A 24,918-nucleotide genomic window follows, 5' to 3' on the forward strand; every position below is an offset into this window, starting at 1 on the left:
AGTTGGCTGGTCCCTCACTGTCCACAGATCCAACCTCTTGGCTCCGGACTTTACTGTTCCTTCTTTTAAAAAAAATTTTTTTTTAGGGACTCCTGGGTGGCTCAGTTGGTTGGGCAGCTGCCTTCGGCTCGGGTCATGATACCAGCGTCCTGGGATCGAGTCCCACATCGGGCTCCTTGCTCCGCAGGGAGCCTGCTTCTCCCTCTGACTCTGCCTTCCACTCTGTCTGCCTGTGCTCGCTCTCTCTCTCTCTCACAAATAAATAAATAAAAATCTTTAAAAAAAAATTTTTTTTAATTTGTATTTTTAAAAAGATTTTATTTATTTATTTGATAGAGAGATAGAGCAAGAAAGGGAACACAAGAGGGGGAGTGGGAGAGGGAGAAGCAGGCTTCCTGCTGAGAAGGGAGCCTGATGTGCAACTCAATCCAAGGACCCTGGCATCTGCTTAACAACTGAGCCACCCAGGCACCCTTTACAATTCCTTCTTTTTACCTATAGAAGGTGCTTTCCTGAGTTAGTTAAGCCTCTTGAGGTAAAAGTGACATATTGTACTCTAGTATATAACGTATAGTACCCCAGTAAAGGGGCTTCTGTAAGCACAACACGAGGCTTTCAGGAATCCTGGGCTGGAGATACAGAGGATGTGAAACCTGGGAGCAGAACTGTGGCTGGAACACGGAGGACCTGCCCTCCACCTCGGGGCTGATGGCCTGCTCACCTTCTCTCAGTGACTTGCTTTTTTCTGCTGCCCTAACTATATAATCCATTGCTTAGCCTGATACTCTGTGCCCTGCAGCAGGTTCTGGCCCAAAAGACCTGGCTCTGTGCATCTTGGCCCCCAACACCTAGGCCACTGACGGGCCATGCTGATGGCTCTGCAGACATCTGGCAGGGACATGAACAAATGCAGCCATTCGTTCATCCTCTCCTCTTTCATTTTTTTTTTTTTTTTTTTTTTTTAAAGATTTTATTTATTTATTTGACAGAGAGAAATCACAAGTAGATGGAGAGGCAGGCAGAGAGAGAGAGAGAGGGAAGCAGGCTCCCTGCTGAGCAGAGAGCCCGATGCGGGACTCGATCCCAGGACCCTGAGATCATGACCTGAGCCGAAGGCAGCGGCTTAACCCACTGAGCCACCCAGGCGCCCAATCCTCTCCTCTTTCTGATAGAGGAACCCGTTTGGGGTTGGGCCTTGTGCTTGGGCTGAGCCTAACCTGGAACCACAGTGGGTTGGAATTTGTTCTGAGGCGAGAAGTGGTAGGCGTGACTGTGTGTCTCTTAACCAGAGCAGGCAAAAAACGAACTGGCATTACTCAGACTTGGAATTCTGTCAGGTAAGGCTTCCATTTTGGGGAAAAGCATTTGTATTTTCTTCATTTTTCCCTGTTTTCTCTTAGTATTACTATTTCCATGGGGCTTGGCTGATGTTGAGCAGGAAGAGAAGGGACTGGTAGAGGTGGGGCTCAGGTGTGTGCTGGGTTGCTTGGCTGAGCTGGGAGACCATGTTCAAAGCTTCTATTATGTACTCAGGTCCCCTGCCAGTGGAGCTTGCCCCAGGTTGTGCCTGCTGCCCTCACAGCTGAGTCTGGCTATTTCTAGGCTAATGAGAAACCAGAAGCTTTTCTTGCATCCATGTCAGCAGTCCAGCCCATCCCAGGGTTTTGGCCTTGCATGGCTGATTGCTTTTTATATCCCAGGTGCCTAACTCAGTATTTAGCCCATGTGGATCTTCAGCAAATATTTGTGAGTGGTGACTTGCTAGCGAGGACAGTGTTTGGTGAGGTGGCAGAAAGGAAGAGTAGTGTCTGCCCAGAGTGCCTGCCCCCCACGCTGCCTTTTCTGTGGCCGAGTGCAGACTGGCAGGGGACGGTTTTATTCCCCTCTGGCCAGCCATCTGATGTACACCTCATTTTGGGTGTGGGTTCGCTGGAGCCTGTTGTGGCATATTCTCTTTCTGTCATTGTTTCTCCTGTCCTTTCAGTCTCCTCACATGCAGAAGCTACATGGTACCGGTGGGTCCCCAGCACCTGGCACTGTCCTGACACATGTGTTGGAAAGAAAGACCGAAATAAGACAAGCAATCTGTGAAATGAGAAGGGGTGGACTAGAATCTTGGACTAACTATTGGAAGCAGAGGGGACTGTCTCCCACACCATTCAGCCTTTCCATGTTGCTGGCAGTTACCGGGAATCGGGTGCACAGGGGCTCTCCCAAGGGGACATGGCCTCCCAGAGCAGGGGCCAGAATTGAGCACACATCACTGGTTGCACACCCGGGCCTCTTTCCACTGCTGGTGCAGAATATCCTTAGTTTCTGTGTCCTAGGTCAGGATTTTAGCACGTTTGGTGTATCTATGTGCACATGCATATGTATGTATTTACCTATGTTGCTTTTTTCACCTGTTGATCCAATAGCTGTCACTGAATGCCTTTCAGACACTGCTCTCTGTGACCATGAAACGCTGGGTGCCCACATTGCTGGTGGCCTGGTTTGGTGTCCTGGGCTGTGTGCAGGCTGAATTCTTCACTTCTATTGGTATGTGCCAACAAGACTGTCTTCTTGAGCCATCCTTGGCTCAAGTGCCAGGGAATGTCACCACCTGAAGCCTGTTCTCACTCAAGGTGGGATGGCTCACCCACTGGTTTTGACAAGTTCTGGGGAAAGTAGGGTTTGGGGAGCTGCCGTTTCCCCTTCTGAGGCCCTGATGACCTGAATATCCTTGCTGGGAGCCAGCTATCTCAACTCATCTCCTTCCTGAGAAGCACAGGCTGCTCCTGGGCTCCCTGGCCTTCTGACTGTCTTTGTCCAGGCCAGAGAGTGGTTCTGAGCAAAGAAGCCCTTAGGATGTCCATGCCCTGGTGACATGACCAAGCCAGGTGCCAGTAGGAGAATGAGATTTAGGGCTTCTTCCTTAAGGCTCTCCCAGTGTGCTCATCTAACCCTCCCCTGGGAGCCTCCACCCCTGTCTTACTGAAGCTGGGGGCCAAGACCATGTCAGTGCCTCACCCCGCTTTAACTCCCAAGTCCCTTTGATCCCAAGAGAGTTGCTATGCCAGTGATCCAGAGGACTTGCCTCTGTGCTGGTGTTCTGTGCCTCAGGAAGGGGGATGGATGTCCCTGATCTGTTTCTTACTGGCCCTTTTCTCTTCCCTTGCAGGGCATATGACCGACTTAATTTATGCAGAGAAGGACCTGGTACAGTCTCTGAAGCAGTATATCCTTGTGGAGGAAGCCAAGCTCTCCAAGATTAAGAGGTATCTGATGTCCTAAGCACCCCCCGCCCCAGAACCCATCCAGGGTGCTCATAAGAGGAAGCGCTTGAGAGAGCCATGAGGGGCTGGTCTGGAGTTTACTTCATGCCAGTTCTCCAGAATGGCTCAGTGTACCGGCTAAGGACTCCCTGCTTTTCCCTATTTAAGAGCCTTTTTGGGGCGCCTGGGTGGCTCAGTGGGTTAAGCCGCTGCCTTCGGCTCAGGTCATGATCTCAGAGTCCTGGGATCGAGTCCCGCATCGGGCTCTCTGCTCAGCGGAGAGCCTGCTTCCCTCTCTCTCTCTCTGCCTGCCTTTCCATCTACTTGTGATTTCTATCTGTCAAATAAATAAATAAAATCTTAAAAAAATAAAAAAGAGCCTTTTTGCATACATGAAGATTCCCACCTCTTCTCTAGATTAAGGGGCTACAAATGTCAGTGGGGAGTTGCTATATTCATTTTATATTGCCTCTCAATAGAAAAAGGGGTTTCACCAGGGAAATTACCATAGGTCAAGACCTGTGTGAGTGGGCATATTAAGTCTTCCTTTTCCTCTCTTTCCACAGCTGGGCCAACAAAATGGAAGCCTTGACCAGCAAGTCAGCTGCTGACCCTGAAGGTTACCTGGCCCACCCCGTGAATGCCTATAAACTGGTGAAGCGCCTGAACACAGACTGGCCTGCACTGGAGGACCTTGTCCTGCAGGACTCGGCTGCAGGTGAGGAATGGTGAGCAGGTGCTTGGGGGGCCAGTGGTCTGTGTGCCCGTGTATGGGGAGTGTTGGTCTGAGCCTGTCCTGGCTCTGCTGTTGTTGGTGGGCATGTGCGGTGTGTCGATATGTACCCTGCCCTGCCTGTGGCCATCTCCCTTTTCTGTGGGCACCTAGCAGTTGGCTGTCCTTGTTTTTAATATGTAGCAATAATCAGTTCTTGCCTTGTCCTAGTATGTTCATTCCCTTTTTTTTTTTTTACACTTTTTTAATATGTGCTTTACTAGTGTGTTTTTGTAGAAAAGTTAGGAAATAAAATGATGTAAGTGAATTAGAGTTCTTAACCCAGTTGTCTAGTGATAAGTACTATTAAAATTCCTGTCTTCCTACACTTGGCATTTACATTAAAAGAAGAAATGGACCCATTCATATAGTCCAGGGAATGCAAACTCACTTGCTTTGCGGGACGAAACGAATTAACAAAAGTGAGTCAGTTGGGCTGGGTGATGGGGCAGGCATAAGCTGGGGATTATGGGCTTCATCTAAATTCATTCCCATTCATACCTTTTAGAAATAAAACATATCTATAGGCAGATTTGTACCATAAGCATACAGTGATTTCCTGAATTTTCCAGCTTCTTTAAATGTCTATTAAATGTTATAGGGCATGGTTTTAATGGCTACATAGTAATAACTCAAACCAATATAGTGTGAAATTTGTCAAGTTAGTGGATGTGGGATTGTATCCAAATTATCAGCAATTGTGCATATACATCTTTGTGCCTACCTCTGATTATTTTCTTCTATTAAATTCTTTTTAAAATTTATTGTTTTTTTTTTTTTAAGATTTTATTTATTTGAGAGAGAGAGGGAGAGAGGGACTGAATGCACAATGAGGGGTGGGGAGGGCAGAGGGAGAGTGCAGAAGCAGGCTGCCGACTGGATCCCAGGACCCCGGGATCATGATCTGAGTGGAAGGCCAATGCTTAATTGACTGAGCCACTCAGGCACCCTCTCTGATTATTTTCTTAGTTTAAATTCCTAGAAGTGGTATTTAGGTCAAAGTATGAACTTTTTAAACTTTAAAGCTTTGACCGTGCTTGGTGTCTTTTACTGTGCTGGTATTTTTTATGCTCTAACATTTTCCTCTCAGCAGGAGGTGGTGGGGCAGGCATGGAGGTGGGCGCTCCTGACTCCAGCCACCACTGGGCTCAGCCTCCTGGACTGAGTGCCTCTGCTCCCCCAGTCGGGAGTGCTGATTAACTTCAGACTGGTTGTCTCTGGCTGAGCAGTTCAGCCCATGAGACCAGACTGGGCTGGGCTTGGCTGGGGGCAGGGTGGCCTCTGGGGAGGGGTTGGTGAGTTGAGCCTGGCTGGAGCTGTGCCCAGTGAGCTCACTGCCTCCAGAAGCGGTGGCTGCCTTTCCCAGCCCGTCTTCCATCCTGGGGCTGTAGCTCAGAATTGGCTGTTCTGCCGGCACTCCACAGCCCCACGAGTAGAATAAGCCTGCCTGGATGACCTTCCACTCCCTAGTCTTGCTTTCCACACCCCGGCCCCACCGTCAACATCTGGTTCTTGTAGAAAACCTTATAATTACCAGAAGGCAGACAGGAGAGGCCCTGAGAGCAATAGGTTGTTTTCACCTCTGACTTGAGAGTTCTTGCCTCTGAAATGAGGAGGACCTGCTGACGGTGTGGCTTTTTCTGGGGGCATGTTTTCTTTTCTCTGAATTCCAGACTCTTAGAATCCCTGACTGGGCAGCCACCAAGAAAGGCAGGATTACAACTTCTTGATCCCTGGGTCCCCAGGCATGGTTAGAAGTGGGTGTTTGAACCTGAGGTCCTGAGAGTACGTGACCGTGGGTACTGCTGCCCTGAGGAAGAGGCCAGGGAAGAAAGGACCTTGGGGTTCCCCTCCCAATTCTTAGCTCATAGGTAGCATTGGAACTCCTGAATTAGCTTGGGAAGGCCTGGCCTCCACCTGGAGTCCTGAGATACAAAGGTTCATATCCTGCTTAAGAGCTAAGGCTTGAAGTCCCAGAACAGCGTCCTGGGGCACGTCTCTGGCAGGGGCTGGCCTAGGTTCCAAACTGTGGCCTTGTGCGCTATATCCGGGGAGCTCATGCCTTTGAGCTCATGGCAGGTCTGAGTTGTGGGAGTCCTCGAGAGAGCAATAGGAAGAGCCAGTGTGGTCTCTCAGTGTACTACACTGGGCTTGGGCAGGCCTACCTCAATGCTTATTCGGGCCAGATGGTCCCCCAGTCCCTAATCTGGAGGATGGAGACAGCACTAAATCCCTCCAAGACTGTCATCATCACCTTTCTGGATGATAAGGGCCAGTGGTCAGTAATCAGTGGCCGGCTAGGTTCCCTGAGTTGATTGCCTCTGTCCCTTAGACTCCTTGACCTGGAATGTGGGCTGGAGGTCTGTTTATCTTGTCCCCCCAGTGATTCTGGATCGAGGTTTTCCATGTGATTCATTTTCCATTAAGTGATCAATAGGTCCTCCGTGAGTCTTCTCCTGTGTCCTCCTCAATTACTGTTTCTGTCCTCTGTCCCTTCTGTCTCCACCAGATTTGACTGAGTGCTTTGGAGCCAAGACTCTCAGACTCCCACATGTTAACCAGTTTGTGGGCCATCTTTGTTCAATTCCAAATGAGCAGTACAGGCAGTCCATACAGTGAGGAGGAAGAAAAGAGAGATCTTCATGGACTGGAGCCATCAGGGAGGGCTTCCTGGAGGAAGGGGAAACCGCCTTTGAGGGAGGGGACAGGGAGGTTGCACTAGCCAGAAACCCTCCACTGGGTACCTTTCTGGTCCCAGGTGGAATTGCGGCCCTGGATCAAGGGTAACCTCTCGTTCTCACTCTCATTTCGAAGGTTTTATTGCCAACCTCTCTGTGCAGCGGCAGTTCTTCCCCACTGATGAGGATGAAATGGGGGCTGCCAAGGCCCTGATGAGACTTCAGGACACATACAAGCTGGACCCAGACACGATTTCCAAAGGACAACTTCCAGGTACCTTACCACTCTAGGCTCTGCCCATGCACTGGAGGTGTGTCTACTGGGGCCTCTGGACAGAGTTGGAGCCACCACCATCTTGTGGTCTTTACCCTCAAGCACACCATCAACTGCTGGTGGTGATGCTCTCTTGGGTTTCCAGTTGGTGCCAGTCCCCACCCATTCCTATGGCAGCCACCTCCCCTCAGCTCTTTCCCTTCCCGCCCTCTCCTCTCTCTTCTCTCCACTCAGAGAGAGCCAAGGCTGCTGTTCAGAACCCCTCGGCCTCTAACCCCTGAACACTGCTCAAATCTTCTTCCAGACCTGCTTCTGTCTCCACACCCTCTGATTTCTTTTTGACAAAGACTGATCTCTGGACTCACTGCCCAGTGTCCTGTGTGTCCTCAGTTATAGTCTCTGCCTTGTTCCTTCTTGGCCCACCCCACTTGGCTCTTCCCCTTGAGCTCACACACTGTGGGTTCTTACTAATGTTACAAACCCCTCCCTCAGGATCCAAGGCCTTTTGAGTCTCTGGTGTTGATGGATCTGTTGGCTAGCCTAACCTGGCTAGGCTGCTGGACAGTCATCCACATGCTCTGTATTTCTTTGCTTCCCAGGTCCTCCTGAACACTCAGTCTGGCCTCTTTGCTCAGCATCCATTGATCCTGTCCCTGCCAGGTCTCCAGTGGCCACTCAGCTGCTAAAGCCAGTGGCTGAGTTTCAGGCAGAACGTCCTTTAATTTTTCAGCAGTGTTTGGCACGTTGATTGTCTCAGTCTTCTTGATACTCTCTGAAGTCTAGGATACTGATCTCTACTTCTTCTCCTTTTGGCTTTCTGCTCTCTCTCTTTCTCTCTTTTTTTTTTTTTTTTTTTTAAACATGCCCCTTTCTCCTGATTGTCTCAGTATGATTAGAAGAAGGTATATTTGGTTTGGGGGACTGTTAGAAGCCAATTAACCATGGGGTTCTGTTAGACCCCATTATACTTTGGTTGTCACTCACCCTTGAGGACCTGGGAGGAGGCACAAGCCCAGGGAATCACAGTATGTAGGACAAAGAGGCACTCTGTTGGTGGCTGGTTAAGGTCCAGAGTTGTAGCACTGAGGAGTCTGGTGAGCCAGTGTGACAGAGTGTAGACTTCTTATTCCTGCCTCTGTCAAATCTTAGATCAAGCCAGGCCACGAAGCCAGTGAGAGAAGGCCCCTCAGGGCACCTGCAAGATGTGTTCCCAGTGTAGCTATGAGAATGGTTGGTAGGAGGAGAGAGCCACACCCAAGCATTGACCTTGTACATTCATTTAACAGATACTTGCTTATTCTAGAGGGGCAAGGAAGGTGGATTCCTTTAGGTAGAGTTTTCTCTGAGCACCTTCTGCAGGTGAGCCCAGCCATTTCCATCAAATGTACATAGATGACATCCACATCTGTGTTTCCTATCAAGGCTTATCACCAAAGATTACAACTATTGAAGACAAATGCCTTTGGGGCATCTCCACTTGGGTGTTCTCTAGGCTCCTCCAAAGTCAGGTGTTCCAAAGCGAAATCCTCATTGCCTTGTGAAACGTTTACCTTCCTCTCTTGCTCTTTGCCTGAGCAAACAGCATCTCTGGCCACTGGCAGCCCAAGTCAGAATCCTAAGGCCCATGGATTCTGCCTCTCTTGTGTCGTCTTTACTTGGAGGCCCTGACTCCAGCCTCATCACTTATTTCTCTACTGGATTATTGAAATAACTTTCTGACTTTTCTTCTATCTCCAGCTCACTCCTTAAAATCATTCTCCTTGTGGTCTTAAGTGCATCTCTGTTTTTATCAGTTCCTGATCACAAAGCTTAACTTTAAGTGCTAAACCCAAATTCCTCTTGTGTGTGGTTTTTGAGGTCTTGTATGGTCCTCTTTCCTGGGCCTACTTGCCTATCTATATTAAGTTTGTACTAAACTACCCACCACCTATCTTCCTTGCCTGTCCCACCCGATCAGCTGGATCTCATGTCTGATTGCCCTTTGGCATTCAATTCTCTGAATGAAGAGCACTCTCTAGGGAGTGCTCTCCAAAGGCATAGACTTTTGATGGGCCTCTGGGGAGGATGCTGAATATCTGGGAGCTCTTCTTTTTTTTTTTGCTGGGAGCTGTTCTTTACCTTCTTGGCCTCTGTAGGATATGTGGATCATAGCTACTGATGATTAGCATCCTGGAGATCATAAAAGACATCTTTTTATTTATTTATTTATTTATTTATTTATTTATTTATTTTTTAAAAGATTTTATTTATTTATTTGACAGACAGAGATCACAAGCAGGGAGAGAGGCAGGCAGAGAGAGAGACGGAGAAGCAGGCTCCCTGCCGAGCAGAGAGCCTGATGTGGGGCTCGATCCCAGGACCCTGGGATCATGACCTGAGCCAAAGGCAGAGGCTTTAACCCACTGAGCCACCCAGGCGCCCCCATAAAAGACATCTTTATGTGTCATCTCATTGACTTCTTGCCACCAGTTCTCTAAAATTGATGGTATTAACTCTAGACCTAAGGGGACTGAGAGTTAGAGAGGCTCAGTAATTTATCCATTGTGACACAGCTGGTGGGAGCCCTAGCGAGGCCCACACGGAGCCAGCTTTGTGCAGCTGGCTCAGCTGCTGTGTTATGTTGCCTCATTGTGTGTTCCGGAAAACTGCATAGCTAAAGGAGATCTCTAGAGGCCCAAGGATAATGACCAGGGGCTCAGGGAACCCCTTGATCACTAGCCCGTCTACTAACTCCATCTCGTGTTTACTCTTTTCATCTTCCTATCCCACATTGCCTAATGCTGAGCCATCACGGTGAGCAGACCTCCGTCTTTGAAATAGCCAACCCATTGCAGTAGGGGTTTCATTGTGGACAGAGCCCAACCTTGGACATTAGGCATAAAGAAGCCCCTCTAAGGCAGCTCTTCCATGTCACCCATGTCTAGGTGTCTTAATGGGGTTAACGGAGACTCCCCTGCCTTCCAGGGAGGGTCACAGCCCTTCTTTCCTCTGCATGGGGCCTGCTTTTTTGTTGTTCCCTGAGGAATACACTCATGTCCCTCCCACTTACCCCTACCCTACATCCTATATTTTCCCATAGTTAGCATACTATATCTCATCCTTCTCGACCCGAGACTATTTTCACAGTCACTTTCCAGTATGGAGCCCATAGCAAATAACCTGTGGTCTCAGGACCTGCAGTGTTGATGCTCACCAAGTTCCTCGCCACCTAACGGTCAAAGCTGGCACTGCAGTCCTGGCTCTGACTTCCCTTGGCGTCTGTCCCATTGCTCCTGCTCTGTTCCTGCTACCTCTCCGGTCCTGCTCAGTGTCATTCATTGTCCTTTCTCTATAGGGTTCTGGCCTTAGCCACTTTCTCTACTCTCTTCTTACAGTCTTGCTGGAAGTGATTTTCCCCACCCATGGCTTTAGCTGCCATCGAAGTTCTGTTTTTTATATTAACTAATTTTTCTACCTTCCAGACTCATAAGGCCAGCTGCCCAGTAGATATCTCCTCTGTTGCTCACAGGATCATCATACTCTCCTGAATACTGCTTCTTGGGCTTCTTCACAAGAGAGGCCCCTTCCCACATGGCAGAACGGGAGTCTATGGCCAGGAGATTGGCTGTGAATCCTGGTCCCAGGCAGGCCCAGCCTGCTTGTGCTTACTTAGAAGTCTGGGTGGGACTCTGCTGGGATGATGCCCCCCTTCCACTGGCCCAGGCTTCCTTGTGGGACTCTCTCTCCCCAGCCCAGCGGCTCTTTAGAGCCTGACTGTTTGCATTTCCTGCTGCAGGAACCAAGTACCAGGCCATGCTGAGTGTGGATGACTGCTTTGGGATGGGCCGCTCGGCCTACAATGAAGGCGACTATTACCACACAGTCCTGTGGATGGAACAGGTGCTGAAGCAGCTCGATGCTGGCGAGGAGGCCACCACAGCCAAGGCCGAGGTGCTGGACTACCTGAGCTATGCTGTCTTCCAGCTGGGTGACCTGCACCGTGCCCTGGAGCTCACCCGCCGCCTGCTTTCTCTTGGTGAGGAAGTTCTAGGGGAAGGTCAGAGCCGAGAGGGTGCTGGCAGGAGAACTGGTTACTCCACCAGCCACTACCTGACCCCTCTCTTGGGACTGAGCCACTTTGACATGTTGCCTGGCCAGTGACTCGAGCCGTACTGCTTTCAGGCCCATTCTGGCTGCTGGTTAGCTCTTTACCCACCTCATTTCTGGCCTTAGCCCTTGCCTGGTTGCTTATGGATATAGTCAGACCCGTGGCTCTATACAGTTCCTTTGAAAATAGGAATCCCATGGTGTAGTGCAACGGCTGCTCTACAGGGTGAGCCTTCATGAGGTCAGGAGTGGCTGGGGAGGCAAGCCATGCTTCACAATTGCTGCAGTGATTGTGGCCTGACCCGTTCATTCAGGTCCGAGGTCTTACTGGTGGGACTTGCTATGGTATTGGTGTTGTAAGTGTCTTGAGGTGTTGGACTGAAGGAAGTTAAAAGCACTGTGTTTTTAAATCCTGTAGGTTCCACCTCTTACTGATAGATGGGATAATCATAGTCTGGAATTCCACAGATCAGCAAAGACTTCTTTTGCTGCTGCTTTTCATGGGCCTTGAGTCTGATGCCAGCTACCATAGGAGTGTTCTGCAAGACTGATGTGGGAAGAGAGCTTTGTAGATGCTATCATATTAGTAAGAGCCTTGGCCTGGGAGTCAGGATACCTGGTTTCCTGTTCAGGCTAACCTTTGCCTAAATCTATTAGTATCTTTGGGCCTTGGTTTCCTCATCTATTGAGTGACACAGTAATCCTGCCAAGCTTGCTCCTTTGTGTTGTGAGGCCCACAAGATGAGGCTATGGCATTGTCACGTGGCTGTTCTTTTTGCCAGGATTTCAGCCTGCCTTCTCTCTGTGGCCAGCATGTGATCTGGTCACCAGTAATGGATGTACTTTAGGAGATGGATGTAAGTGACTCACAGCCAAGTTGGGAGGAGGTGGCAGGAGTCTGGAGTGCTTCTCTAGACCTGTGCTGTTGGGCCCTCCAGGGTGGCCTGAGAGGAGAGCCCCCCCTGTGGCTAGCTAAGTGGCCTCCTTAGTGTCTCCTTTCCCATCTCTGGCCAAGCTGGAGAGCCCATGTTGGCTTTTCTGCCCTGGTAAGATGCTGTGGAAAGCAGAATGCTGCGTACAGATGAGCTGCTGGGAGAGAAAACTGCTTACAGAATAATTTCTCTAAATGACCTAACAGATGTTTGTGGTTTCCTTTTCCTTCTTGTTCTTTGCTCTTTCTAGACCCGAGCCATGAACGAGCTGGAGGAAATCTGCGGTACTTTGAACGGTTGTTGGAGGAAGAAAGAGAAAAAATGTTATTGAATCAGACAGAAGCTGGGCTAGCCACGCAGGAAAGCATCTATGAGAGGCCTGTGGACTACCTGCCTGAGAGGGACGTCTATGAGAGCCTCTGTCGTGGGGAGGGTGTCAAATTGGTGAGATGCCTGGCTAGGTCCCACATGTGGACCTAGACTTTGGCTCTGGATGGGGAGATTTGGGAATGATGTTCCTCTGTGTGTAGGCTGTTTCCTCAGTATCTTGCCCCATTCTTTGTAGCATCTGCTGAGGCTGATGGGTGGGTGTCCTCTGAGGTATAGGACAGGAGACTATCTCCCACAATGTCCCTGGCAGATTTTGAATCTTCTCAGTTATTGCTCAGCTCCCTTCCTTACTCCAGCATGCCCAGCTTCTGCTTGACTCACGCTGTGAGGAAAACCATGGGTGTGGATGTGCCCCATAGAAGCTGTGGTCTCTGTAGCGAAGCCATGGCCATAGCTAACAGCTCAGCCTCCAGTGTCACTGATTTTTGAGAGCCCTGGGATCCCAGTGCTTCCTCAGTAGGCTCAGGTATGAGGTGGTCTCTGGGCCTTGTCCATGTCTATATCTTCGTGCCTCCCACTGGTTTTTTTCACCTAGAATGGCCTCTCCCCTGCCTCAGTCCTTCTGACTTACTCATATCTCTGTGAGAAGGCTCAGGGATTAACCTTGTGCCGCAGGACCTGTAGACATGAGGAATTTTTGCAAGAGAGGAAACATTGCATGATTTGTGGGGGTATCATTTCTCTCAGTCAAGCTGTGGGACTTTTGTTTCTTCTGTTGTTGGGGAGGAGGGAGCAGCTGCTGGACACGGTATGAGACCCACGTCTGCAGCCAGCCAGTCTGGGGCCAGGGCCGAGGATTAGAACTCATTATGCCCAGAGCCTTTTGCTTTGTATGCTCCCTAGACTCCCCGGAGGCAGAAGAGGCTTTTCTGTAGGTACCACCATGGCAACCGGACACCACAGCTCCTCATTGCCCCCTTCAAAGAGGAGGATGAGTGGGACAGTCCACATATCGTCAGGTACTACGATGTCATGTCTGACGAGGAAATCGAGAGGATCAAGGAGATCGCGAAACCCAAAGTACGTGTGTCTGCAGTTCCTTCCTGGGCACCTTATCCCTGTTATCGTGGGGTGGTTTGTTTGCTTATTCCACTGGCCTTTGCCAGTGTTTAGCGTAAGTCTGCTGTCCGGGTCCTGAGGTACTAAAGACTCAGTTTGATCTTGTGGGTTCACAGTCCAATGGCAAAGAAAACTGAAGGAAGCAATGTGGACAGCCAAGTGCTATGACAGAAGGACTCCCGGGGAGCAGGGCAGGTCCACAGTGGGAAGTGTTAGCTCACCTGCTGGGGGCTGGTGTGTGGGTGAGTTTTGGGGAACTGCCATAGGGTGCTGCCATTCTGCGTCGTGTGGAGCTCCCAGTTAGTGCTGTGAAGAATTAACATGGACAGTGAACATCTTGACAGGGTTCAGTCTTCTCATCCACACTCTGGTTTGTTTATTCATATCTTATAAAATTTATTCATATATGCTCAGTACATTTCTTGTTAGGTTTATTCCTAGGTAGATTTTTTTGTTTTTGTTTTTGTTTTTATCATATTTTTACTGCTTACATCATTTTATTAGTTTACTATTTTATATGCTGAAGTATGATTATAAAAATACATTTCATAGTAACAGCAAATGTTTACTGACTTCTTTTCTTTTTTGGAGATTTATTTATTTGAGAGAGAGGGAGCAGTGTGAGAGAGAACACGGGGGGAGGAGAGGGGCTGAGGGAGAGGAAGTAGCAAGCTCCCTGCTAACATGGGGCTTGATCCCAGGACCCTGGGCTCATGCCTGAGCCGAAGGCAGATGCTTAATCAACTAAGCCGTTCAGGTGCCCCTGAGGAGGTTATTTGTTTGTTTGTTTTTAAGATTTATTTGAGTGAGGGTGAGCAGGGGAGGTGGGCAGAGGGAAAGCATCTCAAGCAGACTGCCACTGAGCCTGGTGTCTTCTCAGGGCTCGATCTCACAACCCTAAGATCGTAACCCTAGCTGAAATCAAGAGTTGGGTTCTTAACCAGCTGAGCCACCCAAGTGCCCCTGTTTTCTGTGTTCTTAAGTGTGATATAGGCCCTGTTTTAAGTGCTTAAACATATATTAACTATCGTGTCTGGTAAGCGCACTGTCACTGTCTTCATTTTACCCACAGGGAAACAGACCCGTGCAGAGTGCAGCTAGTTATTCAACTTATTACTCTTGATTTTTAGCTGATTCTCTTGCATTGTTCAGATACTGTCATCAGCTGCAAATAAAGATTGTTTTCTCTTTCCTAATAATTATATTTCCTTTGTTTTTATCATCTCATTGAACTGCCCAGAACTCCTTGAGCATTGTTAACATTTGGCATCCTGGTCTTTCTCCTGAATTTCCTGGAGATCCCTCTGGTATTTCGGTGCTAAGTATGCATCTGGCCATTGGTTTTGTACATGCGTCATTAGGCTGTAAAATTATTCTTGTATTTCTGGTTCATACAAGATTTGTTCCCATTTGACGTCATTCAGAGAACCACTTCCTACCATGTCCCCACCCTTTTCCTATCACTGGTGATTACAAGGGGGGCATTTAGCTGGAGCCTCTGCTGCTTTGTGCCTGATAGACTTGTAGTGGCCAAGAGGCCCTACACTTGTGGAGAGACGGAAAATAGGTTCCCATCCTGGCCCCCCTGCACCTCATCTTGAAGCGACCTTGGCTTGAGGTACAAGGACATCTAGCGCCCAGAATCGGCCATTGAGGTTGCTGAGGGATGGTCTAGCAAGTGTGTGTGGAGAATGGGGACCAGTACCCACCCTTTCTACTCCCTGGGTCAGCTGCAAAGTCCTCCAAGGAAGAGAACTGTTTCCCTGGTTGCCAGGTGAGAGAGGCTTTGTTATGCTAGGACCTCCTGAGATTCCTCAGTTGTCCCTCAGGCGAAGGCACTAAAACATTTCTGTGTGTGTTTTCATGCTGGGTGTGTATGTGCACGTGTATGGCAGGGGCGGTGTGGGGGGAGTGTTGGGAAAACTTGTCTTTGAATAGAAGCCATGACATGGGCTGTCAAAAGTTGACCTCTCCTTTCTGGAGCCTGTGAGGGACAGATGCTATTCTGACTTTGAAGTAGAGCCCATGAGTTTAACTTGGCCTGTGGAGAATGCCTGGCAGCTGCTTTTTTGGGTCCCTGGCCTGCTTTCAAAATAGCCTTGCCTATCTCTGGGAGGAGAACACAGCTGCTCACAGCCTCCTTGTGGATGTCAGGCCAGTGATGAGGCTTAGATGTTTGGATGGGGCTTAGCTGCAGCTGTACTTGTCATCGGGAGGAACCATAGATAGGAGCTCAGGGAAGCCGTCTGTGCTGGGTGCACTGCCACATTGCCAGAACTGGGTGCAGCAGTACAGTGTCCTGGCAAGGTGGTCTCCTGGCCAGTCTTCTGGTCCATCCACACCTCTCTATCCCTTCTGCCATCGACTCTTGCCTTGCCCTCTGCCTGGAGCTCCTCTCTGGGCACCTTGTTACCACCCCAGCCCTGAGGTGTCTACATTGTGATTGTGTCTGTTACCTGCCTTCCCTGTTCCTTGTTCACCGCAGACTTGCTTCCAGGCCTGGTCTCCAGTTGCCTCTTTGGCCTCTTCTCATCTTAACCTCTAACGTCTAATCCACGGTCATGGTGTCACACCCATTTTTGCGCCTGAACCTCTGCACTGCTGTTCTGTAGTGCTCCCCTACCTGGCTAACTCCTGCTTACCCATTAAGTCTCAGCTAGGTGGTCTTCCCTGACCATTCTTGACTGTATAGACTGAGCTTTCACAGACATGAAGCTTACCTGCTCCCAGCTCCTCCCGTATTGTGCTGCAGGGTTAGGCAGCTAGTTTTCTGCCTTTCCCACAGACTGAGCTGTGTGAGGGCACGGGCCATGTCTCGGTCACCCAGTGTAGCACCAGCCACATAGCAGGTGCTCATTAAGTATTTATTGAAATAAATACTTTTCTCACATGGGTCCCACCCATGTGAGATCATTAGGACCGTGCACAGCTGAAGCAGGGTGAGCTGCCTTTGGGCAGCATGTACTTCCTGGGAGCACCACTGTAGCTATCTGTGGAGAGCGAGAGAATATGAGATATGTCAGGGGTGTTTGTGGATGTGTGTGTGTGTTAGCATACATATGGAGAGGTAGGTGGCTTTCAGGCAGCAGATCATATATTTCAGCTTGTACGGTCCTTTCCAGATGCTGTCATCTGACCTTGTAAGGCTCCTAAGTGAGTAGAAGGTGTGCCTCCTATCTTTGCTCTTCACAGCAGTGGGAGCCCAGTGTGAGCTGCTGCAGCAGAGGGGCATTTGAGTAGGTTTCTTGGCAGAGGAGGCTGCTGTGGTTGAGAAGGACCAGGTCAAGAGGAGCATACAAGGTTGAGGCTCAGGGACAGAGACACAGTCTGAGTGTGGTGGGAGTAGCCATGCACAGGTGGCGCTCAGGCAGGGATGGTATGTGTGCCTGGTGAGAATGGGTGAGTGAGATGGGTGAATGGTCAAAGGGGACTCCAGAGGCACAGTTCTGCAGACAGCACAGACCTGGGTGAGAGTAGGGCAATGGCCCGGGGGTGACCGCCAAGCAGGAATGTGGGGGCCTTAGACTCCTGCCCTCCCGTGGCTTGCAGGATCACAGTGCCTTGTGTAGGGCCAACCGCCTGAAAAACTTCTTTCCCCCACTGGTCTGAATGGCAGATCTGGTCCCAGTCTCTCTAGGAAAACACTCAAGGCAAAGAAGGATAAGTCTGCCCTCTCTTCCTGCCTTCCAGCTTGCACGAGCCACTGTACGTGATCCTAAGACAGGCGTCCTCACTGTTGCCAGCTACAGGGTTTCCAAAAGGTTAGCAGAGGTGGTGGTGGCGGGGGTGGGGGTGGTGATGGCGGGGGTGGCTGCTCCAGCCCTATCTCCAGCCTATCTCCAGGGCTTGCTAGTTTATACTCCAGGGAGCTTGGCGTGGCTTGTCCTTCCTGCCAGCACCTTCCCTACTTAGAACACTCACCCTGTACTGCCTGTTAGTACTGGCCCTGACTGTGGGGAGAGCATGAGACCTCCTGTAAGCTGCCTTCCCCACCTTCCTTTCTCTCCCTCCTTTTTGGCTTAGCTCATGGCTGGAGGAGGACGATGACCCTGTCGTGGCTCGAGTGAATCTCCGGATGCAGCACATCACAGGGCTCACCGTAAAGACTGCAGAACTGCTGCAGGTATGGCTGGCCCCCGGGATGCTGGGGTTGGGAAGCGGCTGTTTTTGGCTAGAAGGTCTTGCAGGGTGCCCAGAGCCAGGCTCCTGGAGGCTTGCCCAGTGAACCGTGTGTCTGCACAGTGCTTTGGGTGTGGAGTGACCTCGCACAGGGAAGCCAGAAGTAAGCATGCCTCCTGTCATTCTGACAGTTCATCATGCAACAGGTAGTGATCATCTTCTATATGCCCAAGTATCATATGAGGAGCTAGGGACTGGTGGTGGACGTGGCAGACCCATTTGTATTTCTTGACTGTGGAAGCTGAAATCCCGCATTGTGTTAGGAACACTTCTAAGAGAAATGTATCTTCAGTGGTCATAGTTCAGATCACGTGGTTCACATGCAACTGGAGGTAAGGTATTTTGTGATGTGTTGGTCAGAAAAGGGAGAGGTCGAGAGATGCTGATGAGAATGGAGACCTTTTTTCAAAGCAGCCCCTGTGAAACCTTGGCTTTCTGCCTTTATTTCGAAGGTGATTGTGAAGACACATGGCAATTGGGTAGGGCTCCTAATAATATATTCTCTGTCGTATATTGAGTTCAAATCTGTTTTGTCCACGCTCCCTTCTGAACATTGGAATTTATGGGTTCTTTTGTGAAGTAATGACCTGAGACACAGCCAGAGAAGTTTTGCTGGCATTTTTAAAAAAGATTTTTTTATTTATTGAGAGAGAGTGAGCACGTGCATACACACTAGCAGGGGGAGGGGCAGGGGCAGAGGGAGAAAGAGAATCTCAAGCTGACTGTACGCTGAGCGCAGAGCCTTACTTGGGGCTTGATCCCATGACCCTGGGATTATGATCTGAACTGAAATTAAGAGTCAGATGCTTAATCGACTGAGCCACCTAGTACCCCTCACTGGCATTTTTTAAGAGTCCCTTGGGTGTGTCTGGCCAGAGTTTCTGTATATTTAAGGATTGTACCTTTGATCTTTAGGCTTGGCAACCATAGATTTCATTAGAATATTGAACTGAAGAGCATTTAAAAGATTTTCTAATCAAGCAAATGACTGAGGGTTTTTGTTTTTTTTTCTGTAGCTCTGTCAGCAATCAGAAAACCAATTTTGAAGATCCTCTTTGTGGATTTGTGTAAAATCTACCAGTTTTTAAATACATGCTAATTACCATTTAGTGTTGTGAAAATTTTATATAATCTTCAGTTCAATCCAACTTAATGTTGAATTTATAAACTTAATCTTTTTTGAAGATTTTATTTATTTGAGGTAGTGCATGTGTACATGAGCTCTGGAGACAGGCAGAGGGAGAGGGAGAAGCAGATTCCACACTGAGCGGGAGCCTGACACAGGGCTTGATCCCAGGACCCTGGGATCATGACTTGAGCCAAAGGCAGCCACTTGATGACTGAGCCACCCAGTAGCCCAATTGAATTTTTTTTAAAGATTTTATTTATTGGGGTACTTGGGTGGCTCAGTTATTAAGCATCTGCCTTTGGCTCAGGTCATGATCCCAGGGTCCTGCAGTCTAGTCCCACCCTTCAGGCTCCCTGGCAGGGGGTCTGCTTCTCCCTCTTCCACTCCCTCTGCTTCTGTTCTCTCTCTCTGCTGTCTCTCTCTCTGTCAAATAAATAAATGAAATCTTAAAAAAAAAAAAAAGATTTTATTTATTTGAGAGTGTGTGTGAGCAGGGGGAGGGGCAAAGGGAGAGGGGGAGAGAGAGAATGTCAAGCAGAGTCCACGCCGAGGCTTGATCTCACCAGCCTGAGATCATGACCTGAGTGGAAATCAAGAGTCAGATGCTTAACCAACTGAGTCACACATGCACCCCAAGCTTAATTTAATTTTAAGGTAGTTCCATAAACAATCACATTGATAGAGGACTTCTGCCACATCTCCCACTTCCACCTTTTCAGGAGCAGTAGGGACTCTCAGTGCACTAGGTGCATCTTTATTGGCATTGTTGGGTTTCCTGTCTCTGTGGAGCCGGTCTGTTGTTACAAAACATCTGTCGCGGTCACAGCCAGTGTTAGGACTCTCGTGGCCTCCATCGAGGACAGCATTCTGTCCCATACCTTGGAACAGTGGGCTGAGGAGACTGGATGGGACCTGTACCACTGTTGGCCTCCTGGCTGACTCGCTGGCTATACGCTCTGTACGCTATCTCACATGCAGCTGAGAAGGCAGCAGCTTCATACTTGGACTGGCTTCTCTCCCACAACCCTGGCTCCATCAAGTTTGGCCTTTTGTAGGTCAGTAATGAGTGGGATCCAAATGCTAGGACTCCGTGTGGAGGGGCTCTTACAGTCAAGGCTCTTCTGGAAGATCCAGACCACAGCTGCCCAGGCACTGAGGCCCTATTTTTGTTTGTCTTCTAGGAACTGTATCGGCATTAACTTTGCCTGCCGGCAGTGTTGAAAGCCTTGACCCTCTGTGGTCTGGGGGACAGGGACCTGGGTTTCAGCACCTCCCTCTAGGTGCTCATTCAGCATGGACTGTTTGTGGTATAACCAGTGCCTAGGTACCAGAAAGAGCCTGTACCCATTAGCCCCTCAAAATGTTACAGGCTTCTGGAAAGGAGCTGGTTCTTCTACTCCCCGTTGACACTCTTTCACCTGTGGCCGATGTGTTTGCAATTGATCATTTGGAAGAAAAAGCAATTGAGGCTTTTTTATGAATTGGATGAAGGCTTGTCTGATAGTGGAGGAGATGCTACACTGACAGAATTCTTTAAGATTGAACGCACTTCTGACTTGATGTCTCAGCTTTACTAAAAAAGTAATTTCTGACCAATTTTTTTTTGTCTTCACTCTGACTTCAGTATAATAAATAGTCATGGTTTTCAAATGATTGGCTCTTCTATTTTTGTAACAACACATCTAATGAGTCAAATGAATGCTATCACAGGAATCAGGATGTTTTTTGGCTGGGGGGGCGGTATTTATTTATTTTTAAATTTAAATTCAATTAATTAACATAGTGTATTATTAGTTTCAGAGGCAGAGTTCAGTGATTCATCAGTTGCATATAACACCTAGGACTCATTATGTCACATGCCCTCCTAATGCCCATTACCCAGTTATCCCATCCACCCCCCAGCAACCCTTGTTTCCTGTGATTAAGAGTCTTTTATGATTTGTCTCCCTTTCCAATTTCATCTTATTTTATTTTTCCCTCCCTTCACATATGTTCCTCTGTTTTGCTTCTTAAATTCCATGTATGATTAAAATCACATGATGAATGTCTTTCTCTGATTGAGTTATCTCGTTTAGCATTATATACTCTAGTTCCATCTGTGTGTTGCAAATGGCAAGATTCCATTTTTGATGGCTGAGTAATATTCCATTGCATGTATATATACACCACATCTTCTTTATCCATTCATCTGTTGATGGACATCTAGATCCTTTCCATAATTTGGCTATTGTGGACATTGCTGCTATAAACATTGGTGTACACGTGCCCCTTTGGGTCACTACATTTGTATCTTTAGGGTAAATACCCGGTAGTGTGATTGCTGGGTCGTAGGGTAGCTCTATTTTCAACTTTCTGAGGAACCTCCATGCTGTTTTCCAGAGTGGCTGCACCAGCTTGGCATTCCTACCAACAGTATAGGAGGGTTCCCCTTTCTCTGCATCCTTGCCAACATATATCATTTCCTGACTTGTTAATTTTAGCCAAGGAACCAGTTTTGATGTATAGTTGCTTGTTATTAAAGTTGTGAGTCTGGGCTTGGAGTTGCCCACATCCACAATTGCACATCCACAAGCTCCCATGACACTTGCAGTCTTTGGGGACAGTGTTAGTGTTAAATAGTATAGACACAATAGCATCGGTGCATGATCCAGTGGGATTCCCAAAACTTAAAAGATGAGCTTGCTGTGGTGATGTGGCTTCTTTCATTCCATGACATCTGCAAGTTTAAGCATCCCATCCCGCAAATGGGAGTATTGGAAAATATAGTCATTTTCTGCAGTTCCCGCAACAGGTGGTGATCAAATTTTGCAGAGTGCATTGGCACCCTAATCCCAGTCACGTTGAAAATTTTCTTCCAAGTTCCCAACAAGTGGACCCAACGAAAGTGTTTGTAGTGTGACTTTATCAATGGCTGTAGCACTTCCCTTCTTAGATGCACCTCCAGGCTTAGGGTTATTTGCTGAATCTGGCCTCCTCGCCCTGTTGACAGGATTTCCAGGTATTTCTGGTGCAGGCATCTTGAAGGCTGAAGTAGCTTGTGATAGCATATTTTCCTTCATATCTAAATTTTTAGTTTTGCAGACACTGAAAATCATGCTGTCCCAATTCGCTACATCACATTTGATAGATCCTGCTTTCTTTTCCAATAAGAGGATTTCCTTTTTTTTTTTTTTTTTTTTGTAAAGTATCCCCCCTCCTACTCTCTCCCTCATGTCTATAGGTCTTTATTATTGCCAGTTTTGCAGACTCTCATATCTGACTTTTGGAATCGCCAAAAAGGATATGCAAAAAATACCAACTTCGTGAATACCGATAGCTGAGCCCCAGAGGTTTTTAGGGTTTCAGTATGATACAGTAGCCAAGTGTTCCCAGGTGGACATCGGTGGTACCACCTGATCCATCATCTTCCTTATCAGACTCTGCACTTTGTCTTGAACTTTGTCTCTCATTCTGTCCTGTGGCTAGAATAACCGTGTTTGACTTAAGACTTACGTTGTGCTGGTAAACTGTTCAGTCAGGCATTTACAGCTTATAGTCCAATTATTGATGTTTGGTAGTTGTGGAAGCTAGGATGGCTCAGGTCCTACTCCAGGCACAGGCTTCTTCTGGGGACACTGAGGGCGCAGCAGTCGTCAGCTGCCTGGGGCTTGCTGTTTCACTTCGATGCACAGCTACTCCCTGCAGGGAAGCACTGTGAGAAGGAGCAGGGTATGTTCTCCCGGCTCCCTTTGACCTGGGACAGCAACCAGGGTGAAGTGACCTGGGGTAGGGGCAGTGTCAGGTCCTCAGGAGCTACTGAACTAGCATAAAAGCAAAGTTCCTGTCTTGAGTTTCTCATTGGATTTCCTTGGATTATCTTTCTATTATCCTGCAAACAAATAGGGCCCCAGCCAGGGCCTGTCTCAAGGGAAGCACTCCCTTCTGCCCTCTGAGAGTCCCTGAAGGGCTGGAGCTTTCTCCACAGGGAGAAACCTGCCTGCAGGTTGCCCATTTTGCTGTGTTTGGGAAACCCCATTTATGCTGCGGCCTGACTCTGCGACAGAGCCATGGATACATTTGATGCATGTGGGCTTCCCGTGCTGGCAGGGCATACTTACCATCTACATTCGAGAGGATGCACTTGGGGGTTCTGGTTATTAAGGATGCAGGTTATTTTGGTTCATGTGGGGACACAGTGTCCCTGCGGAGATGGGCTGCTTCAGGACTATTCATGCTGCTGACAAGGTCCGTTGCTGTTCTTTCCCACCAGGTTGCTAATTATGGAATGGGAGGACAATACGAGCCACATTTTGACTTCTCTAGGGTAAGGTCCAAACCATGGGTGTTGTAGAGGGCCCTGTTCCTTCTGACTTGAGAAAGCTGAAGTTCCTTGGAACATTTCAGCCTTGACATCAATGCTCCCCAACCCCCACCCCATGCCTTACCAGGACCAAGTCTTTGTTCCTGGAAAAGTCCAAATGAGGAACGTGGTGCCTTTGGAGCCCAGTGCAGCCAAGCTGTTTCACTGTGCCATGACTATAAAGCATGGCCCCAGACTAGGTCTTTGTGAAAGCTGTTCCTGCCCCCGTCCCCCCGTGCCCTGGCCAGGGTTTTCTTTGCTGAAAGGAAAAACCATGGTCCAGGCTGATGTATGGAACACATGCTTAGTATTGTCCCTTGACCCTTTTGGCCCCAGTCCTGTAAGTGGGGGGTGGAATCATCTGCAAACGTGGGTGAAAGTTGTTGTTTATTGCAGCGACCTTTTGACAGCGGCCTCAAAACGGAGGGGAATAGGTTAGCCACGTTTCTTAACTATGTAAGTATTGGGGCCAGGTCCACCTGTTCATTCTCACTTAATTTTATAGAAAAATGAGCAAGATGCTTTCAAGCGTTTAGGGACGGGGAATCGTGTGGCCACGTTCTTAAACTACGTGAGTATGATGCATGCAGCAAATGGGCCCTCGGGGAATCTGGGTCCAGAGTGCTATCTCATATCCACTCTTGTCAGGGCTGATAGCACCAGCTGTCGCTCAGTGGCTGGGCCCTTTTGGCCCTCAGCACTCTTCTTGGCTGGAGGAGAGATTTGGCCTGTGTTCCCATCTGTGTGCTCACCCACATCCCTGATGTTCATATCCCTGGCTCTTTTTTTGATGGGCCCAGTGCTAGTCAGGACTTTTGGGGTGAGTGCTCTGGAGAGTTCCATCCTTGGCAGCAGAGTGAGGAGGCTGCCATGAGGCCTTCCAAAATGAAAGCTGCCTTTGTTTCTCCAGAGCTCAGTGGCCTGCCTCCTATCTGTTGCCTTTGCTCCAGCCACAGGCCGTCAGGTTTACCTCTCACACGAGGAGCAGTTTGTTTTCCCCTCTGCTTAGAGAGCCTGCTCTAAAGAGGCATACAGACTGTCAAGTAACTTAGAGACGGAATCCTGTGGACATCTTTTCCTTTGATGTCTCATTTATGTTTTTGTGTGTAGTTATTATGTTCTAGGGCTGCCATGAACACGCTAGTGAGCAGGACAAGTGGAGTCTCTTGTGGGCTTTACGGTCTAACATGAGAGACTTGCTTTAACCATAGGAGAGGTCATTTATTTAGTTACCATGGGGACAAGTACCTTGAAAAAGTGGCTCAGGGTTGAGGGTCAGAGAAGGCCTCCCTGTGGAGTAATGTGTCAATGGAGACTTGCAGTTGAGTGGAAATTAGTTGGTGGAACATGGTTTCTGGCAGAGGGGAGAATGTGTGGAGACCTGGAAAAGGGAAGGAGCTGGGGATGGTGGAAAAAGGGAAGAAGACTGGTGTGACTCAGAGGCAGTGCTTGAGGCGAGAGCGGCTGGAGCGAGAGAATGGCTGCTGAGACGGACAGGGCTTTTGGGTTCTAGAAAAGAGCCTGGATTTGATCCCTAAGCCTGTGGGAAGCCATCAAAAGTTTTCATCTTACTCATTTACCATATGTCTGTTGAGTGCTTTTTAGTCTGTCTGGCATGCATCCTGTGGAAATATTTTTTAAAACTCCATGTTTTATTACATCGTAGACAAAAAAACTTGAAGTGAGACAGCCAGATGAGAGTGAAGTGGTGCCTTGGGCAGGAGTTGAGGCCCGTTTTGTGGTCCTAAGTGTAGCCTCCCTACTGTGGTGCTTGTGTTCCATGTAGTTGGAGGCCTCTTTGGGAGAAAGCAGGGCCTGTGGAACCA

At 48.7% G+C, this 24,918-nt stretch overlaps 1 protein-coding gene across 10 annotated transcripts in view; it reads left to right on the forward strand.

Moving 5' to 3' along the window:
• Nucleotides 1-24,918, forward strand: part of P4HA2 (prolyl 4-hydroxylase subunit alpha 2) — a 34,777-nt gene that overhangs the window by 6,595 nt on the left and 3,264 nt on the right. For 5 of the 10 annotated variants that reach the window (XM_032336786.1, XM_032336790.1, XM_032336791.1 and 2 more), the window contains 12 exons: nucleotides 1,230-1,232; nucleotides 2,418-2,538; nucleotides 3,161-3,257; nucleotides 3,821-3,972; nucleotides 6,841-6,978; nucleotides 10,754-10,993; nucleotides 12,247-12,440; nucleotides 13,230-13,406; nucleotides 17,136-17,206; nucleotides 17,469-17,568; nucleotides 23,003-23,056; nucleotides 23,598-23,663. In XM_032336786.1, the coding sequence (XP_032192677.1) occupies nucleotides 2,457-2,538; nucleotides 3,161-3,257; nucleotides 3,821-3,972; nucleotides 6,841-6,978; nucleotides 10,754-10,993; nucleotides 12,247-12,440; nucleotides 13,230-13,406; nucleotides 17,136-17,206; nucleotides 17,469-17,568; nucleotides 23,003-23,056; nucleotides 23,598-23,663 (1,371 nt within the window). In that variant the 5' untranslated portion in view covers nucleotides 1,230-1,232; nucleotides 2,418-2,456. Of the gene's footprint in view, nucleotides 1-1,229; nucleotides 1,233-2,417; nucleotides 2,539-3,160; nucleotides 3,258-3,820; nucleotides 3,973-6,840; nucleotides 6,979-10,753; nucleotides 10,994-12,246; nucleotides 12,441-13,229; nucleotides 13,407-17,135; nucleotides 17,207-17,468; nucleotides 17,569-23,002; nucleotides 23,057-23,488; nucleotides 23,549-23,597; nucleotides 23,664-24,918 lie in introns of all 10 variants that reach the window. The other 5 variants (XM_032336789.1, XM_032336792.1, XM_032336795.1 and 2 more) reach the window with 3 other exon arrangements.

This window comes from Mustela erminea, chromosome 3, assembly GCF_009829155.1.
Source record: "Mustela erminea isolate mMusErm1 chromosome 3, mMusErm1.Pri, whole genome shotgun sequence".
NCBI lineage: Eukaryota > Metazoa > Chordata > Mammalia > Carnivora > Mustelidae > Mustela > Mustela erminea.